The sequence below is a fragment of the Citrus clementina genome, unplaced genomic scaffold (genome assembly GCF_000493195.1).
Source record: "Citrus clementina cultivar Clemenules unplaced genomic scaffold, Citrus_clementina_v1.0 scaffold_3, whole genome shotgun sequence".
NCBI classification, from domain to species: Eukaryota; Viridiplantae; Streptophyta; class Magnoliopsida; order Sapindales; family Rutaceae; genus Citrus; species Citrus x clementina.
In genome coordinates this window covers 36,308,251-36,327,972 of record NW_006262339.1, presented here as the reverse complement: position 1 = coordinate 36,327,972, position 19,722 = coordinate 36,308,251, and the positions used below count along the sequence as shown (strand labels likewise).

Genomic DNA, 19,722 nt, shown 5'->3' with positions numbered 1-19,722 from the left:
AAGCCGATTAATTGGCACTTGGTTTTCTTTTCTCACCCTTTGATCCCCTTCACACTCTGCTTTTGTTGTTTGAAATAGAAACTATTTATTTATTTTTTCTGTAAACTTATAAATTGATTTGAGTATTAGAGAGTTAGCATTAGAAAAAATTTCAACGGCTCTAACTATTCTTTGCAGTTTCAAGCACTTAAGGATCATCTGCTTGCAGATTATCTACTAGTGGTCGTAGGGTGCCCTTGGAGAAAGCTTGGTAAAATCTCTACTAAATAAATTTAATACTGATGTAGGGGTTTGGGATCAAGCTACTAACTAACTTGACCGGATTTCAGCGTTAACATATCGTTCTCAATAGACAATTCTGCTTGATAATTATATAAAAAAAAAACCTAGGAACACAATAATTTTTTAAAAAAAAACAACTAAATAACACAACTAATTGATAAAAGAATGAAAAAATAAAACCTAAAAAAAATTTGGAAACTTTTACTCTGATGATTGGGGTTTCTAGTAGTAATGATCAATGAGAAGTAAAATAATTGATTTTTTTCTTAAGCGGAAAACAAAATGGAGAAAGCAATTTTTTCACCAAAGTATTGAAAGTATAGTGTTTTTTTTTCTATTGGAAAAAGATATTAACGGATAATAATTTAACAAATATGTGATTTTTTTAGAGTTTTGAATGAAATTACAACATTAAATAGATATTTTTTAGAAAATAAATGGATTAAATTTGTTAATTATAATGTTGAAAGGAGATTTTGTATGAATTTAATAGTTTGTTTATGGAAAATATATTACGGAATAATAACAAATATAAATTAATAATTAATAACTATAATTTAAGAATAAAATTAGGACTTTCGTTTATAGTGCCACATTAACAAGCAATTGCGTAAAGCAAGGGTTCTAAATTCTAATGCAACAAGGAGAAGAAGATTTGACTGACTTAGGTGTGGGTATGCTACGCAACCACGCGCACGAAAGTCCACAAGGGAGAGAGAGGAACAAATCTGCCAAGCTGGAGTCAAGTTTCACATTGGTCTCAAGCAAAAAGCTATTTGAAATTACTTCCAGTTTCAATAAATGGCATCCTGGAAATTCCACTAATGAGAATCAGCCAATCCTCAGAAATTTTGTTCAGAAATTCTCAAACTTTTGAGAGATTGTATTGTGGTGGCAGCAGGTACACGCGTCAACTTGTTCTAGTCATGACTTACCTCGTCAACACGGCACGGGATGTTGGATTACTTTGTTGAAAACCGAGTTATTGAAAATTGGCAATGGGACAATGAAGCTGTGTCGACTCTTTTTCACAACCCATGTCCAGAGAAACTTCGTCGTCTTCTAAAATTTTCAATATACAGATCTCCTTGAAGATCTGAAGAGCAGATACCCTTGACGCAGATGGAAGGCAATATTGAAACAAGATTATTTCAATAGTCAGTGGGCATCTATCTCTGTTACTGCAGTCGTTCTTCTTCTATTCACTTTAGTACAAACAGCTTGCTCTGTCTCCACAATGTTATGTGGTTCTCTGTTTCTGTTTCTCTCATTTTTTTTTTCTTTTTTGGTTTTGTGGGCAAAACCTCAACGGTATGAGAGAAATTTATTAATTAAAAAAAAATATATGACACCTAGTCAGGAGATATAATGAGCATTACCCTCATGAGATACAAGGCGCTACAAAAATGCAAACCTAGAGATAGAAAATTGAGAAATATGAATGCAGCAATGTAGAAAAAAAATAAAAACTAGCAGAAACGGTATATTTTTGTTTTATGTTGTATATGATCCTGATAATAAGCATCCTACTGCATTTTTAATGCTATCATGGACTTTCAAACATTTTGGGAAACCTGAGGTGGGTGGTATCCCAATTCCCTTATTAGAGGAAGGGGCTGAACTTCCTAGTATGCGAATATGAGAGCAATTTTTCTTTTAAATATTTAAAAAACTTCGATTTTCTTGAGCCTCATTTTTTAGGCTGTGTAATAACATATTTCATCCGAAGAGAGTGCCTCTTACTTCTAAGGGAGAGAGAGAGGAAAAAAAAAACACTTGCGAACATTTGATTTCATACTTGTGCTCACATTTGCTTTTCTTATTCAATGAATGGGGCCTTTTGTCTGAAAAAACAAATTGGAAAAAAAAAATTCAATCAAATGATTGAAATAGAAAATATGCCACATTTCAGAAATAGTTTCTAGTTTGTTCAACTACAATGTCATGAACCACGTTATAAATCATTTAAATTTTAAGAGTATAAACTCAGAAGGGTCATAATAATTATACAACTTAACTAGAAAGCAATCAATGTTCGTCACAAATAACGTTATAATTCTTGCACATTTGAAAACATCCACATGTACGGTAGTTGGTGGTGGATCTGAGACAACACGCACCAAACATCCTTGCTGTTAGGTCTATCCTCTGGGTCATTCAAAGTGCAAAAGTGATCAATCTTCAAAACAATAAGCATCTGTCCACGGTCTGTTGCTTTTGAAGGGTACCTTTTCTGGGAATAACTAGAAAACACTTGCCTATTGCTTATCGAATTCAGTTGTCCTTGCTATACTTTTTTTTTAATGAAAAATAAATAAAATAAATAAATAAAAGGCTTAGGTTTTTGCAATTGACCATCCTTTTGGTTGAGCTGTAGGGATGTGCTGCCATAAAACTAACATGACTATTATCAGTTGGAAATAAAAAATATACCACATTTTCAGAAAATAGTTTTTAGTTTGTTACAATCTCGTGAAACCTCATATTATACAACTTTAAAAAGTAAACTCAAGAAGGAGATCATGATAATTGTACACTCAATCAGGGAGCATGCATTGTTCATCACAAGTAACGTCCCAACAACCTAGACTTGGCAGTATATTGTCCACTTTGGACTGAGTAAATGGCATTCTGTCCACTGAGTAAATGGCAGTCAGGCCTGGTTATATGAGCCTGCAAAGCATGAAGATTCCTGTGCCTAATTTGACCCGTAGTTTTAATCCCAGACCGAATTTGCATCATTATCATGTTCAGTAACTTACCATCTTCTTCAATCAAATCTGCGGTATCCATCCGAGGCAGAACAATCTTCTTAATAGCAATCATCTTTCCATTGCTTCATGGTAGCTCGGCTTTGCAAACTTCTCACACCCACCTGATGCTATTTTCCCCAAAGAAGCAAGACAGTAAGCCACTGAACATGATAAGCTTCTGGTGGACAGCACTGGTCCTATCACATACAGTAATAATTCTCAAAATCAAATGACACCGGTGTCCAGTTAGGCAATCAAAGCCGTTGCATAACTACAAGAAAAATAGACTTTTCGGACCAACATTGCTAATTGCAGGAAAAATTTAGTTGAAAACATGATTATTTTTTATTGTAATAATTAGTTTGTCGCTAAAAGAATAAAGTAATGTCCCATGTTTTCGATAGGGAATAACTGTTAAAAAAAAAAAAACTTAATAATTAATTGCTAATATTTATTTTTGGCAAGAAATTAATTGTGCCAATACCATTTTCAATGATAGGAAGTTAGCATCGAAAATGTAACAATATTTTCAATAGTTTTGTTAAATTTGTTATAAATACATGATTATTTATGACCATACTGTATAATAATTATTAATAGAAGTTTCATTTCGACCAAAAATGAAACCAGGTAAAAATAACTTGTGAAATTTTGAAATTTTCCGGCAGCAGGCATTGGTGCCATTGTTATTTGCAATGACAAGAATTCAACAATTGAAAATACCATATCATTTTTTTTTTCAAACCAAATACTGAGGTGGCTACAAGTGAGCATTATAACTCATTAGGTGGTATAATTTGAGCTATGAACATTTTCAACTTACCAAACTTGTGGCAGGAGTAAATTACTATTTTCGATGACTATCAAAACTTTTTGTTTGAATATCAAAGTACTTACACATTGGGTTGACTCACCGACGGGTTGCACGTACTCTTTGCCTGAAATTTCATGACTTCCCAACTGAACTTTCTTTCAATCCTAGTAGGTCTATCTGCGATGCAATATCTTGAAATCTAGCATTGACATCCTTTACTTTAGACATCGCCGTGGAATCAAACTTATCGACAGCATCATCGTCTAGCAGCAACTTCCTCTGGAAAGCGTCCGTTTGAAACTCATCCAACAAGTAATCAACATTGCAAGCCAAGTTCTGAAGTTTGCCTAGCCACATTTTCACGGACTTCTCCTTTGACTGTTTTTCCACTGCATCATGAAGCACTTCATTGATCTTCACCAACATCTTCTTCCACCCAATCAGATCGTCCTGGATCTGCTCTTCGTGTGCCTGTAGAATAGTGGTTTTTCCTTTCTGGTTCTAGTGAAAGGCATTAAGAAACATCGTGTCAATACAAGTCAGTAAAATTCTTCAAAGACAAATTAATTGTGGAGCAAACCGAAATTATTTTTAACGATGATCGAGATCGGATCATGTACCATAATAGTTCTCAATATCAATTGACACCACAGTCTGAGTGTCTGGTTGGGCAATCACAGCCGTTGCATATGTTGATGATTCACCTAATAAATGCTCTGACTCTTCATTGTTCTTCCGTGCCCAATAATTTTCTTGCAACCTCCTCAACCTGTCAAGCTCCTCAGAAACTTCCTTCATTGTTGGCCTTTCGGTGCCTCTAATTCTTAGGCATTTACTTGCAAGCTCAGCAACAACTTCTATCTCCTCCATTTCACTTTCATCAGCAACCTGAAAGTTCAGAATCTGATGCAAACTATTATTTTCAATCGAATCTAGAAAATATGGAACCATACTAATCTTCTCATTGGATGCCAATGCCACGTAAGAGCTGGGGTTCATGCCGGTTAACAATTCTACAAGGACAACCCCAAAGCTATACACATCGCTCTTCTTTGTTAATATACCTGTCATTAGTTGGGTGCTAGTTAGCCTAACTAGTAAAAAAATTTGGGAAGTCGCAAAAGATCTGGGGTTCAAATTGACTTGCGTAGAGGAAAAAATTGGGCACGCCATGAGGCCATCAATAAAAAAGACATGAGAAAGAAAAGAAAATTACCTGTGTGTGCATACTCTGGATCTAAGTAACCTACAGTCCCTCTTATCATCGTGCTCTTTGCAGTTTCATCGTCAGACGAAATCGGCACTAAAGACTCAAAGTCAGACACTTTTGCCGTATAATTGTCATCCAAGAGTATGTTGCCGGACTTTACATCACTGTGAATGATTGAAGGGCTTGCTAGAGAATGCAGATAGTGAATAGCTGAGGCAGTTTCGGCCGCAATCCTCAGACAAGTTTTCCAATTTTTTAAAACTTGTGAACTCTTATCATGGATATAGTGAGACAGAGCTCCATTGGAAACAAATTCATAAACAAGTAGCGACACTTTGGTTTCTAGACATAGCCCTAATATCTTGACCACATTCTTATGCTTCACTTGTGAAATAATGCCAAGAAATTCCCATTTTGTTATCTGGATATCATCTGCACACATATACTTCTTCACCACAACCTGGGTATTGTCAGGTAAGACACCTTTGTAAACAGAGCCAAAACCACCCATACCAAGACAGTGATGAAAATTTTTGGTGGCTTTTAGCAGCTCTGACTTACTAAAGATTTTCATTCGCGAGAAAGCTAAGCCTGGAGGATCTCTGCCTCCTCCTCCTAGCCTTACTGCCGACAAGATTACTCTGCCGACATTTCTAGACTTCCCAGCTGATTTTTTTCTCAAATCTAGTGGGTCTATCTGCGATGCAATATCTTGCATTCTAGCATCGACCACCTTTACTTTAGACATCACATCATCATCATCTTGCAGCAACATCCTCTGGAAAGCTTCCGTTTGAAATTCATCCAGCAAGTAATCAACATCGCAAGCCAAGTTGCGAAGTTTGCCTAGCCACCTCTTCACTGACTCCTCCTTCGTCTGTTTCTCCACCGCATCATCTACCACCTCATTAATCTTCACCAAAATCTTCTTCCACCCAATCAGATCCGCCTGGACCTGCTCTTCGCGAGCAAACTGCCCAAGCCAATCTTTAGTCAACTTTTTTATTATCTTCTCAATAGATTCAGAGTGAAAGTTAGTGATAGTTTCGTTTCGGCTGCCGAAACGAAAAGAATTGTCAAGAGTGAACTTTGGCATTTTTTTGTCCGTCGAGTGTCGATCGGTCCGGTGGCTTCCTTTTTCTGATTCAAATGGAAAATAGAGGGCATTAATGACTAATTAAAGTATTAAACTACCCTTTCATTTCTTTTTGTCCGTCGAGTGTCGATCGGTCCGGTGGCTTCCTTTTTTCTGATTCAAATGGAAAATAGAGGGCATTAATGACTAATTAAAGTATTAAACTACCCTTTCATTTCTCTTTGCCAAATTCATTTTGAATTTCACGGTTGACTTTTTGGATTTCACGACAACCGTTGGATTTTGAGCAATTGTATCTAACGGTTTGGATTAAAAGTTAGGATAATAGTGTATTAGTGGGTAACTGGGACCATGGGGATTATAAGTTACAACAGTCCACGAGGGGAAGCTCAAAGCGAAAGGCTAATTTGGCCGCATTGTTGGTGGACCAACATATGTTAGGTTTTTTCTACTGGATCAATTTTTTTTTTTGGGGTTAAAATTCAATTTACGAGGAAATTGCAGCAGATACATATTGATACTTTAAAAATTATCTAAATACCCTAAAAAAAAAATTTACCAAAATTTTAATCAATACCCTTTAAAAACTAATATAAAATTACTAAATTATCCTCATTTTAAAACACTTCAACTCAAACATAACTACTTTGCTCAAACAAACACTCATACTTCATACATGCTAAATCAAATATCAATACGAGCAAATTGAGACGCATAGTTTGTCACTGCACAATCACCGGTGAGAGTTGATCCTTTAACTATTGGGTAAGTAATTCCTTATAATTAACTTTCTTGTTGATATTTATGGAAAAATAAAAAAATTTAGGGTTATATATTGAAAAAATAGATTAATTAGTTGTGGGTCTCTCATAATATATTCAAAAATAAATTTTTAGTTGTTTTGCTGCATGTAAATTGTGAAAAATCGATGGATTGTGCTAATTATAATTTGGTCATGTAACACATGATTTGGTTTTGTAAGGTCATGTAACAGAGAATTCAAGGTTGTGCAATACACGAGTTCATGTAATACACGACCCTCAATTGTATATGACATGACCTTTTTTGTGATATTACACGACTTTCAATCATGTAGTACAAGATCTTCACGACCTTCAGTTGTGTATTACACGACCTTCATGTATTGCTCGATTACTCAACCTTCATATATTACACGATTTTAAGACCTTCATGTATTATTCTAGTCAATTTCCTCTCATTTGTATGCTTTTTTCCTCTCATTGATATGCTTTTTTCCTAATTGATTTCATGGAATTATCATATGCAGGCAGTCCTCATGTGTATACATATATGTTTGGGCAGAGAAAGAATGCACTTTGAAAATAAAAAAAGAATAAAATGGCTATAATTTTTTTTGCTGTAACTTTTTTAACTACTATGTTCATTAGTCTATCCTATCAAAATATTAAAAAATATCGAGAGAACTTTATTTGTTTATACTAATTACTCTAATAATTTCTCCAAATGTTGGACATGCAAATTTAGTGGACTTGTTGCAATTTTAGATTTCATTTCATTTACAATTGGGGTGACTTGAAAACTATAAGCCATGGTAAATCATGTATAATTAATGAGTTAATGTAAGTAAATATTTTTAATTAACCGTGAGTACAACTGAGGTTCTTATTAGATTCTATTACTACATGTCATACTTACCAAAATAAAATACCATATATTTATGTAGTTTTTGTTAAATCCAAGTCCCAACACCATACACTAACCCATTAATAATCAATTTATTAATTTATTTGTAAATGATCAATTTATTGTTCGATGATTGCAAATGTTTCCTTTAATATAATTTTGCTAGACAGTTGAAATTGATCTACGTTTAAAAGTAACTCAGAGTGGGTTTCTAAACTCCATTCCAGCTACTTTCTCAAAAAAAAAAAAATCCACGTCATTATTGGCTTGAATTGTAACTGGTGGTATAAGATCAAATGTCTTAAGCTTGAACTTCATTGTGATTTCAAATTTCCGAAGTATCTATATCAATAACTTGAGCTATCTTCTCCATCAATTCAGCATATGTTGTCGATCGTGGTATCATTATCCCTTTAACCTTAAAACCTTTGAACTTATACTCGTTATTTTGTTCAATTCATCCACCATTGAAGAGAATAGGCACATGTACCAAAATCATATTTGTTGATACAATAAAAACAATAATATCAAATTTCATCTATAAAGTAACTACACGACTACATTACTTACATGACCTATACAACCTACGTGGCTACATTACTTACATGACCTACACGACATACATAACTACATGACCTACACAACTGACTACATGACGTACACGATGTCAAAAAGAATACACAACGAGAAATATTTTCACCATAAATAAATTATATTACTGAAAAAAATAAGAAAACAACCTACATTGCATATATTTCTACATATAAGGAAAATGGTGAAAATAATTGAAAATGAAACATTATAATGTGAGGAAAATTAAATTTTCCTTAAAAAATAAAAAATTTAAAACCCAACAACATTAACATATCTTATTGGGTTGTTTAATGAGCAATGCACCTCCTTTCAATTAAAAAAAGAGTGAGAGTTAAAGAAGTGAATACATACTTGTATTTGTGTAAGAAGTTATGGGAGATTTTGATAGATTTTAGGAGATTTTGAGAAAATTTTGGTAAGAAGAGATTTGAGTGAAAGAAGTGAAAGAACTATAAAGACAAGGAAGTTGAGTGAATTTGATGCATTCATTAAGGGCATTCCAGACTTTACATGCATTTGTTAAGGTATCCATGAAAATAAAAAAGAGAAGGGGTATTTAAATAATATTACAACTATTAAAGGGTATTTAATTAAAAACCCCTCAATTTACCTACGACAATTTCTATTCACAAAATTTTGAAAACATCAATTTAACTCCTATTTATCGTTCAAAAAATAAGGTAAATAGAGAACATATTTATGAAAATTTTAATGTTTTCTTCATAATAAATGGAGTTAATTGATATTTTTAGAATCTTAGGGAATAAATATTGAAGATTATAATTCAAGGTGGGAAATAAACATAAATTTACATTTCTCTTGAAAAAATAATTAGCAGTATTTTTCTGATAATAAAATAACTACTTTGAATTTGGTTGAAATCCAAGGATCATTCTAGTAGAAACTAGATATTACAAGTTATCTAACAATTGAATTTAAATTCATGTGTTCTTTTCATAAACATTCTTTGAGTCTAGCTTTTACAATTAGAAAACTTATCTTGTACCTTATTATATCAAACAACCTTGTAGAGGAATGAAATTGCCTCTTAACCTTTGCTTTGTATAATCTCACGGTCATATTTTAGTTTTCCTTGTTATATTATACTTTAGTATTGGGTTAAGTTGGATGTACTTCTGTAACGGCTAGAATTCTCATAAGGAAAATTTAGGATTTGATTCCGTGATATGTAGGCAATAAGTTGTCAGCTGATTGTAAGAGCTTAATTGTAGGAATCAATCACTATAATTAAGCTACTCTCCATTCTTATATTCTTCCATTGCTTTAAAAAGGAAAAGAATGGAGCTCCACGGCACAACAACTATTATTATCTTAATAAAAGTTCTCTTCATAAATTAGTTTTTTTTTGTGTGTTCTTCTTCTTGGTCATTCCATTTGGTATCAGAGCGGCAATCTTGACTTACATACTAAGTGCAAATGGCGAATGGGACTAGAGCACAGGAAGTCAAATGGATGGAAGAGGTCGTTTGACAACTGAAGGAAAATTCTGACAAACAGGTTGCTGCCACACAGAATTGACTAGGCTGGTAACGGCAATGAACCTTAAGTATAAGCAATTAGTTGCTAAATTTGCAAAACTTGGAGAGTTGTCGGAAGGTGCTAGAGCGACCAGGCAACCCCATGGACAACAAACTGGTATGAATCAATTCCAAAAAAAGTTTTCAAGATTGAATTTCCCTATTTTTAATGGTGAAAATCCAAGTGGTTGGGATTATAAATGTGAGCGATTTTTTAAGTATAATGGAGTTGAGGAGAAGGAGATGGTGAATTTTGCGTCAATTCATTCGGAGGCGAAAGCCTTACAATGGTTTCAAAGGTATGAAGTAGGCGCTAAAAATTTGAATTGGAGGGTTTTTTCCACCAATGTGATTATAAGATTTGGGCCTGGTAAATATGAAAACCCAGTGGGGCAACTTATCAAGCTGCGGCAAATTTCTACAGTCAGGCAATCCTAAGAACAATTTGAGCTACTGATGGAAAAAACTAAAGGACTGTTGGAGGAATTTTTAGTGGACTGTTTTATCAGTGGCTTAAAGGAAGCAATAAATAATCAGGTGGTCATGTTCTAGCCTAACACATTTTCTCAGGCAATTGGACCAGCACTCTTACAAGAAATCGCCATGGAGGCTATGATCAAAGAGACACAGGCATCACTTAAAACTTAATTCAATCAATCAGGACCACCCAAGCATACCTCAAATGGACAACTACCACCAGTAAAAAGGATTTCAGCAGTTGAAATGCATGAACAATGAGAGAAGAAACTATGTTATTATTACGACGAAAAGTATGAACTAAGACACAAATGCAAGAAGAGACATATTTTCCTTCTTAAGGGAGTTGAAGGTTATGATACGGTTGAAGAGAAAGAAGATGAAGCCGATGAAGCTGAAAACACAGAAGAACCTGTTGTCTCTCTTAATGCTCTAGCATGAGCCACAACTCATCAAACAATGACGGTACGAAGGAACATCAAACGGAAAGCTATAACAATCCTGATTGACTCTGGCAGCACCCATAACTTCCTTAATCCAGTAGTTGCCAAATGAACTGGATGCACAATTCATCACACAAGCCCTTTAATGGTAATAGTAGCAGATGGCACAAAAATTACTAGAACTGGCATTTGTACGTAGTTGCAATGGAACATACAAGGAAAGGAATTTCAGGCAGACATGAGACTTATTCCTTTAGGAGGTTGTGATATGGTGCTTGGAATACAATGGCTGGCAGAACTTGGACCAATATTGTGGGATTTTAAAAGGCTATGGATGGAGTTTAAGATTAATAGGAAAAGAAATGTGCTGAGGGGTGCTACCACAGGGCCAATTAAGTTAGTTTCTCCAGACCATATGGATAAGGCATTGAAGCAAACTACTCCTCCTACGGTGGCTAAATGATTTTCAATCCATGTAGATGATTCGCTTATAGAAAAAAAGAAGAGATGGGAAAATGAGCCATCAGAGTTACAAGAACTATTGCAGCAGTACGAGAACATTTTTTTCTGAGCCTAAAAGCCTTCTTCCATCAAGAGCACATGATCATCGAATTCGTCTCAAGCCAGGAACTGTACCACCCAATGTAAGGCCTTACTGATACCCTTATGTTCAAGGAACGAGATTGAGAAAATTGTCGAGGACTTTTGGAAACTGGGAGCATCCAACCAAGTGTAAGTGCTTTTTCTTCACCAGTTTTATTAGTTAAAAAAAAAGGATAGTAGTTGGAGAATGTGTGTAGATTATCGAGCCCTTAACAGTGTGACTATCAAGGATAAATACCTCATTCCCGTGATTGATGAGTTACTTGACGAATTGTATGGAGCTACAATTTTTTCAAATTTAGATCCGAGATCTGGTTACCATCATATTAGAGTTCACCTAAAGGATGTGCCTAAAACTGCATTTCGAACTCATAAGGGCCATTATTAATTTCTTGTCATGTCATTCAGGGTTAACCAATGCATCTTTTACTTTTTAAAATCTAATGAATGAGGTCTTCAAGCCGTATTTGCGAAAGTTTGTTTTGATTTTCTTTGACGATATACTGGTTTATAGTAGGAGCTGGAAGGATCATTTGAGTCATCTCAATCTCACACTTGAAGCACTTAAGCAGAGTCAGCTTTATGTCAAAAAATCCAAGTATTCATTTGCGAAGTAGTAGCTAGAATATTTGGGACATTTAATTTCTGAAAAGGGGGTTGCAACAAATCCAACTAACGTGGAGTGCATGAAACAATGGCCTAGACCGAAATCATTGAAATTTTTACGTAGATTCTTGGGTCTAACAGGCTACTACAGACGCTTTATAAGGAATTATAGAAAAATCAGTTGTGGTTTCACTAATTTACTTAAGAAGGACAATTTTCATTGGTCTGCTGAAGTAGAGAAAGCTTTTGAAAAGCTTAAGGTAGCTATGTCTTTTGCACCTGTACCAGCCATGCCTGACTTTTCTAAACAGTTGTTATTAAGTGTGATGCATCAGATGGCAGAATTAAGGTTATTCTTATGCAAGAGGAAAGGCCCATTGCTTTTGTTAGCAAGGCATTATCACCAAAAAAATTAGGTTTATCAACCTATGAAAGGGAGATGCTGGCAATAGTATTTATTGTACAAAAATGGCGACCGTATCTGTTGGGAGACAGTTCAAGGTATGCACTGATCATTTCAGCCTTAAGTATTTGTTAGAACAACATATATCAACACCGATGTAGCACAAATGGTTAACTAAGCTAATTGGCTATGACTTTGAAATGTCGTATCGAAGTGGAAGGGAGAATAAAGTAGCTGATGCATTGTTAAGGCAGTCTGATGAATCAATTGGTATTATAGCTCTCTGTTTTCCAGTGGCTGAGTGGATTGATCAACTTAAAAAAGAATAAGAAGGAGATTTGAAGGTTCAGAAGCTAATAAGGAAATCCAAAACAATCCCTTAGCTAATAAAAAATTTTCTTGGGATCACAATCAGCTTAGATATAGAGGACGATTGTGGTTGGTGGCAAATTCAAATCTAAAGATGGCATTGTTACAGGAAGCTCATAACGGGCCAAATGGAGATCACTCAGGTGTTAAGAAGACTTTAAAGAGAGTTAAAAGAGCTTTCTATTGGAAGAAGTTAAAGAAAGATGTTTGTGCATTTGTGGCTGAATGTGATGGTGTCAACGAAATAAGACAGAAAACATCTCCACTTCTAAACTACTTCAACCTCTGCACATTCCTGATCAAGTATGGACTGACATTTCCATGGCCTTATTGAAGGCCTGCCAAAGTCTAAAGGAAAGGATGTTATTTTTGCGGTCGTCGATCGGCTTAGTAAATATACTCACTTTATGAGACTTAGCCATCCTTATACAACTATGGATGTAGCACAGTCACTATGGATGTAGCACATTCATTCTTGGATAATATTTACAAGTTACATGGCATGCCGAGAACTATAATAAGTGATAGAGATCCGATCTTTTGTAGTAAATTCTGGCAAGGTCTGTTTACACTTCAGGGAACCTAGCTTCACATGAGTTCAGCCAACCATCCTTAAACCGATGGGCAAACCGAGATTGTTAACAAATGTTTGGAGCAACATTTGCATTGTATGACTAGAGATCGGCCAAAAGAGTGGGCAAAGTGGTTAACCTTGGCTGAATGGTGGTATAATACTTCATTTCATTTATCTACTAAAACAACTCCTTTTAAGGTTGTTTATGGAATACCACCCCTCAATTATACCACATATACTCCAGGAGAATCTAATGTTACTACTCTTGAGGAAAGTGTAATTGCCAGAGATGCTATGATTAGGTTGTTGAAGGAGAATTTGAATCAAGCTCAGAATTGGATGAAGCAAGCCGCTAATAAAAACATAACTGAACGAGAATTTGAGGTAGGTGACATGGTATATCTCCGTCTACAACCATTTAAACAAACAATGATTGCTCTAAGATCAAATCAGAAGCTTTCCCAACGTTTTATGGTCCTTACAAGGTGATACAACAAATTGGTAAGGTGGCTTATAAGCTTGAGTTGCCACCAGATTCTCGAATTCACCCAATTTTCCATGTATCGTGCCTCAAGAAGCGAATTGGAGAAGCTGTGGAGCCACAATTGGAATTGCCTCCAACATAAGGAGATGGAAGCTTGTAGCTGGAACCAGTTGCTATACTAGATCGCAGATTGGTTAAACGTTACAATCGACTAACAACACATGTGCTAGTGCATTTGGTCCAATTCTTTTCCAAAAGATGCAACATGGGAAGACTTACACAAGTTGCAACAACATTTTCCAAGTTTAAAACCTTGAGGACAAGGCTATTCTTGGGAGGGAAGACTTGTAATGGCAAGAATTCTCTTAGGTGGTGTTTGGTTGGGAGGAGAGAATGTAGAAGAAGAAAGTAATTTAAATTCTCTTTTTATTTCCATTGTTTGGTTTGGTAAAATATATAAAAATTTAATTTTCATTAAAATTTAATATCCATCATAATGTAGAATTTGAATTCTATACTAAGTAGTGAAGAATTTAAATTCCTCTTATATTAGAAACTAAAGTTTTCAAAATTACTCTTTCAATTTTTTAACTTATTTAATGTCATTAATAATTATTATTTATAATTTTATTTTATTAATTTAATATTATGAATGGACCTCCACCAAAAAGTCGCCGGACCACAATTTTATTATATATATTACTAATATAAATAGTTTAATATTTAAGACAAATGATAAATTTGTCTAAAGAAAAAAATTATAATTTATTTCCTTATCAAATTTTATATCAAACTAAACAACAAAATGTAATTTCACTACTTTTCTTCATTCCTTTTTTCTCCCTTCGTCTCCATTCTACTCTTTTCCTCTCTTCCTTTTTCTTTAAACCAAACATGACCTTAAGGAAACTTTAGGATTTGATTCCCTGATATGTAGGCAATAGGCGTCAGCTGATTCTAAGAGATTAATTGTAGGAATCAATCGCTGTAATTAAACTACTCTCAATTTTTATATTGTTCCATTGCTTTAAAAAAGAAAAGTATTGAGCTCCACGACATAACAAATATTATTATCTCAATAAAAGTTCTCTTCATAAATTAGTTTTTTTATGTGTTCTTCATCTTGGTCATTACAACTTTCTAGATAAGTTGACATGTTGCAATTAACCACATAAATTATTGAAAACATCAGCCCACCCCTATTTGTTATTAAGAAGTAAAAAAGTTTCATGAAGAATTTTATCATTATGATCCCAACTCATTTACCTTAAATTTTTAAGATGTAAATAAGAATATGTTGATGTTTTTAGTAATTTGAGAGATGAGTTAAAATATGTCTAGGAGTAAATTTAAATGTACCCTTTTTAATTAATCCACACGAAATTGAATTTGAAGAAGTTTCGATGAGTCTAGAAGTTAGATTTCGGGTTTAACCCGTACCAGACCCGGAGGAGAAATATCTGAGTTTACATTTGGGTCCAATATTAAAAGGATAATTTTTAAAAACTTCCCCTGAGGTTTGAAGCTGTTGCAAGTAGATGGTGAAAATCATTTTATTTGTAAAAGGCCCCCTACTGTTAGTTAAAATTTTCATTGACTAATTGTTGACTTTGAAAGACAATATTACCTCCAATATTTACAATTCTAAATATTTACAATTTCATAAGTAATTAAAACAATTATTTTCACCATGATCAAGTTATTGATATTTCCTTAAAATCTTAAAAAAATAAAATTACAAATCTTAAAATAATTTTTTTAAAGTTTGTAATAAAATTACAAATCTTAATTATTTGATATAAAAATGTAATTTTTTAAAGTTTGTAATAAAATTACAAATCTTAATTATTTGATATAAAAATATAATTTTTTTTTAAGTTTGTAATTTTAATTTTTTTAAGATTTTAAGGAAATTTTAACTGACGTAAACTTTTTTTTTAAGTTTGTAATAAAATTACAAATCTTAATTATTTGATATAAAAATATAATTTTTTAAAGTTTGTAATAAAATTACAAATCTTAATTATTTGATATAAAAATATAATTTTTTTTAAGTTTGTAATTTTATTTTTTTTAAGATTTTAAAAAAATTTTAACTGACGTAAACTATTATTGGGGGTAATATTGTCTTTTTAAAGTCAACAGTTAGTCAATGAAAATTTTAACTAACGGTAGGGGATCTTTTACAAATAAAATGATTTTCACCATCTACTTGCAACAGCCTCAAACCTCGGGGGAGGTTTTTAAAAATTACCCAATATTAAAAATTGTCATCTGAATCTATGAGCGCCTTTTATTTTTTACTTTAAAAAACAAATTGACACAACCAGAAATTCCATTCCTCTGACTAGAGCGTAGAGCCATGCATCCAGTCCATATTAAACAGTCAAATCAAATTACAATCAATCTGTTACCATTCAAACAGTTGGATAAACTGTTGGAAAAAAAAAAAAAAAAACTTGATGAGCCGAAATGAAATAGTGCACTGAAACACCATCTAACGATATCGCAAGAATTAAAAAGCATATATTTGGGTTAGTCCCTGTTTCGTATTGTGAGCAGGCAATTATAACTTAAAATTAATCAACTGTACATAGTGTTTAGAAAATACTTTATGATGTAGTTTAAAAATTAAATTGATTTTATTTTATATTTAAAGATAAAAAAATGATAATATTTTTATTATTTTTTCAAAATTAATATAACAATTACATTTACCAAAAACTACCAATTTTTATTTCACAATTACAATAATTTATTCACATGAATTATGTCTTAAAAGGTACATTACCTTAAACCTTGATATCAAGCACCTACTCAATTGTCAACCTTTTAGCGTGCATTAGTTGTACAAGTTATTGACTTAGTAAATTGTCCTTTCCAATTTTCTCTAGTACCATATAATATACCTGATGAATCAAAAGCTAGCTTTAATTTTGATAGCTTTCTTGTCTTTGTCGTCTGATTAATGATTAATTAACTTTAGTACGTAGTTCCTGCCATGAAGCATATTCTCTAACAGATGTTGACAAAGGGGAAGTGCGAAGAAAGTACATTTTTGTTTTTCCCAGAAAAGTAGTTGTTAAAAAAACAAAAAAGTTTTCCTTCAAACTTCAAAGCAAGAGCCATTTCGCTTTTGATAGTGACTCCTTTTCTATTTTCAAACCAGTCCAAAAGATGCTGCATTTTCATTCGCAAGAATAGACTGCAGGTGCAGGGCCACCCAATCATCTTAAAGAACATTGAGGCAAATAACAACTGAGGTTTAATCAAACATGAACAGAGAAATGAGGAACAACTTATTGAAAACTGAGCTGGAGCCCGGCACAATAATCAACTAATAACAGTTTTTCGAAAGTGTAACGGGAAAATGCATCAACGAAAATTTCTTTTATTTCTGGCTTGGCCGCCGTACAAAGTCCTATATAACAGCCGCAAGATAACGTCAAGTGTCTGATCGCGAGTTCTCAAACCGAACAACGACACAAGTAATGTTGTCAGAGCTCCCGCGTGCATAAGCGTCTGTGATGAGCTTCCTTGATGCTGCTTCTGCATCGGTTATGTGTTCCACCATTGCAACAGCTTCCTCATTGGATATGACATTCCAAAGTCCATCACTAGCAACGATTATAAAGTCGATACCATCAATTTCTTCTTCCTGAATTTCTGGCTCGGCAACGACGTATTGCTTAAGTAATTTGTCCCCAAATGCACGAGAAACAGGAAGAACACCCCCAACCCTCCATGTTCCTGCCCAAATAACAAAACCTCCAGCGTCTTCAATCCTTTGTCGTTCATCAGATCGATCAGGTTTATGATCAACAGACAGTGGAATAGCTGAGCCAGCTCTGGAGGCCACCACTCTGGAATCACCAACATTTGCAACAACCAGCCGATCCCCTAACAGCACAGCAGTCGAAGCAGTTGACCCAGCATCTCCTTGCTGGCCTTTCTCTTCACTAAGGTAATTCTCATCAGTTTTTCTAAAAACTTCAACAATAGCTGTCTTTGTGTCTTCTATAAAATCTAGATGGCTGCTTAAATTTTTAAAGAGATGGTTTCTTAGATACTCTGAAGTTCTGGAGCCTCCATGACCATCATAAACACCGAAAAAAGCAACCTTCTGACGATCAACCACAGATAAGCTTGCCTCACAAAATTCTTCCATTGAAGAGTTTTTACCATTAAAGGAGGAATATCCATAGCTAAACTTTGCTGTTCGGCTTCCAGTCAGAAAGCTCTTGCCGCCGCCGCTGAAGAGGATATCCGGATCCTGAGCCGCTATCGTAACAGCTAAAGGGTTGGCATCAGCATCCCCAGAAAAAGATGCAGACGGATCCGCTTTCGAAACTGCAAGTCTTGCCGCTGTTGGTCTAACTGCTGTTTTTGTAAATTTTGAGTCATTTACTGCCGAAAAGATTGTAGCGCCAGGATCTCTACCTCCTCCTCCAAGTCGCACTGCCGACAAGATTACCCTGCGGACATTGACAGACATTCCACCCGATCTTTTTCTCAAATCTAGTAGTTCTATCTGCGATGCAATATCTTGCAAACTAGCATTGACCTCCTTTACTTTAGATGCCACATCATCATTATCTTGCAGCAACATCCTCTGGAAAGCTTCCGTTTGAAACTCATCCAACAGGTAATCAACATCGCAAGCCAAGTTGCGAAGTTTGCCTAGCCACTTCTTCACTAACTCCTCCTTCGTCTGTTTCTTCACCGCATCATCTAGCACCTCATTAATCTTCACCAACGTCTTCTTCCACCCAATCAGCTCGGCCTGGATCTTCTCTTGGCTTGCAAACTGCCCAAGCCAATCTTGATTCAACTTTTTGAGTATCTTCTCAATAGATTCAGAGTGAAAGTTAGTGATAGTTTCTCTTCGGCTGCCGAAACGAAAGGAATTATCGAGAGTGAACTTGGGCATCTTTTTTCTATGTCGATCGGTCCCGGTGGCCTCTTCCTTCTGATTCAAATGGAAAATGAAGGGCATCAACAAGTAACTGTGTAAAGTAAGCACGGGCATTAAGGGGAAAAAAAAAGATTGATCGATTTAGGTGAGGTTGTTTGACGCAACTGTGGGCTCATCATGTGCGACCAACGCGGTTTCAATCATTTATTTATTCATTAATAAATCATTTGGAGGGACTCTAATTTGAGTTGACTGCTTTAAGCAATTTCTGCCAAGCTGCGGTACTCAAGTTTCGGTTGTAGGCGAACTTCAACGGTAAGAGGGAAATTTTATTAACTAAATTAAATTATGACATGATTAGCCATATTCCTCGTGAAATGTATGGCTCTACAAAAACGCAAATCTTAAGCTAGAAAATTGAAAAAAAAAATTATTGCAATAGTGTAGAAAAAATTAAAAACTAGCAGAAATGGTACATTTATGATGTATGTGATCCTGATAATAAAATCATATAATTTTCTAGAGTTTTATGGTTCATTGTATGGGTTTCTCAGAGTCAAACATCCTACGACATTTTCATGCCATCAAGGACTTTCAAACAATTGGGGGAACCTGAGGTGGGTTCAACTCCCTATTACGGACGTCACTAATAACTAATTAAACTACCCTTTCATTCTCTTCTAAAGATAAAAGTTGCCAAATTCGTTTTGCACTTCACGGATGGCATTTTAGATTTCACGACAACCGTTGGATTTTCACCAGTTGTATCTAATGGCTTGGATTAAAAGTAAGGATAATAGTAAATTAGTTGGTAACGGGGACCATGGGCCTTACCACAGTCCACAATGGAAAGCTCAAAGCAAGATTTATGTGTCGCTGTATTGTTGGTGGACCCA

The 19,722-nt window shown here is 34.6% G+C and overlaps 3 protein-coding genes across 3 annotated transcripts in view; 1 reads left to right on the top strand and 2 right to left on the bottom strand.

Annotated features, from left to right (window-relative positions):
* Nucleotides 1-3,740: 3,740 nt before the first annotated feature.
* Nucleotides 3,741-6,320, bottom strand: LOC18050118 (wall-associated receptor kinase 3). Its single transcript, XM_006442737.2, has 3 exons — nucleotides 5,066-6,320; nucleotides 4,470-4,913; nucleotides 3,741-4,350 (listed from the first exon to the last, which is right to left on the bottom strand). Exons 1-3 carry the CDS (start codon nucleotides 6,153-6,155, stop codon nucleotides 4,256-4,258), a joined length of 1,629 nt encoding a protein of 542 aa, XP_006442800.1. The 5' UTR covers nucleotides 6,156-6,320; the 3' UTR covers nucleotides 3,741-4,255.
* A 6,229-nt stretch (nucleotides 6,321-12,549) lies between these two features.
* On the top strand, nucleotides 12,550-14,053 carry LOC112099930. The gene is made up of 4 exons (XM_024187462.1): nucleotides 12,550-12,582; nucleotides 12,963-13,156; nucleotides 13,532-13,811; nucleotides 13,913-14,053. The coding sequence occupies exons 1-4, from the start codon at nucleotides 12,550-12,552 to the stop codon at nucleotides 14,051-14,053; spliced, it is 648 nt and encodes a 215-aa protein (XP_024043230.1).
* A 3,153-nt stretch (nucleotides 14,054-17,206) lies between these two features.
* LOC18050117 (probable protein phosphatase 2C 11) overlaps nucleotides 17,207-19,722 on the bottom strand; it is a 16,073-nt gene continuing 13,557 nt past the window's right edge. Inside the window, exon 2 of the mRNA XM_006442736.2 lies at nucleotides 17,207-18,880. Within this exon, the coding sequence (XP_006442799.2) occupies nucleotides 17,357-18,841 (1,485 nt within the window). The 5' untranslated portion in view covers nucleotides 18,842-18,880 and the 3' untranslated portion in view covers nucleotides 17,207-17,356. The remainder of the gene's footprint in view (nucleotides 18,881-19,722) is intronic.

Coding starts and splice junctions, on each gene's coding strand:
- LOC18050118 (XM_006442737.2), bottom strand. CDS start 6,155: ATGCCAAAGTTCACTCTTGACAATTCTTTTCGTTTCGGCAGCCGAAAC. Junction 4,914..5,065: donor TCCAGAGTATGCACACACAG/GTAATTTTCTTT, acceptor AACTAATGACAG/GTATATTAACAAAGAAGAGC. Junction 4,351..4,469: donor TGATATTGAGAACTATTATG/GTACATGATCCG, acceptor GCCTTTCACTAG/AACCAGAAAGGAAAAACCAC.
- LOC112099930 (XM_024187462.1), top strand. CDS start 12,550: ATGGCGACCGTATCTGTTGGGAGACAGTTCAAG. Junction 13,157..13,531: donor CTCTGCACATTCCTGATCAA/GTATGGACTGAC, acceptor TTGTATGACTAG/AGATCGGCCAAAAGAGTGGG. Junction 13,812..13,912: donor TAACTGAACGAGAATTTGAG/GTAGGTGACATG, acceptor GGTCCTTACAAG/GTGATACAACAAATTGGTAA.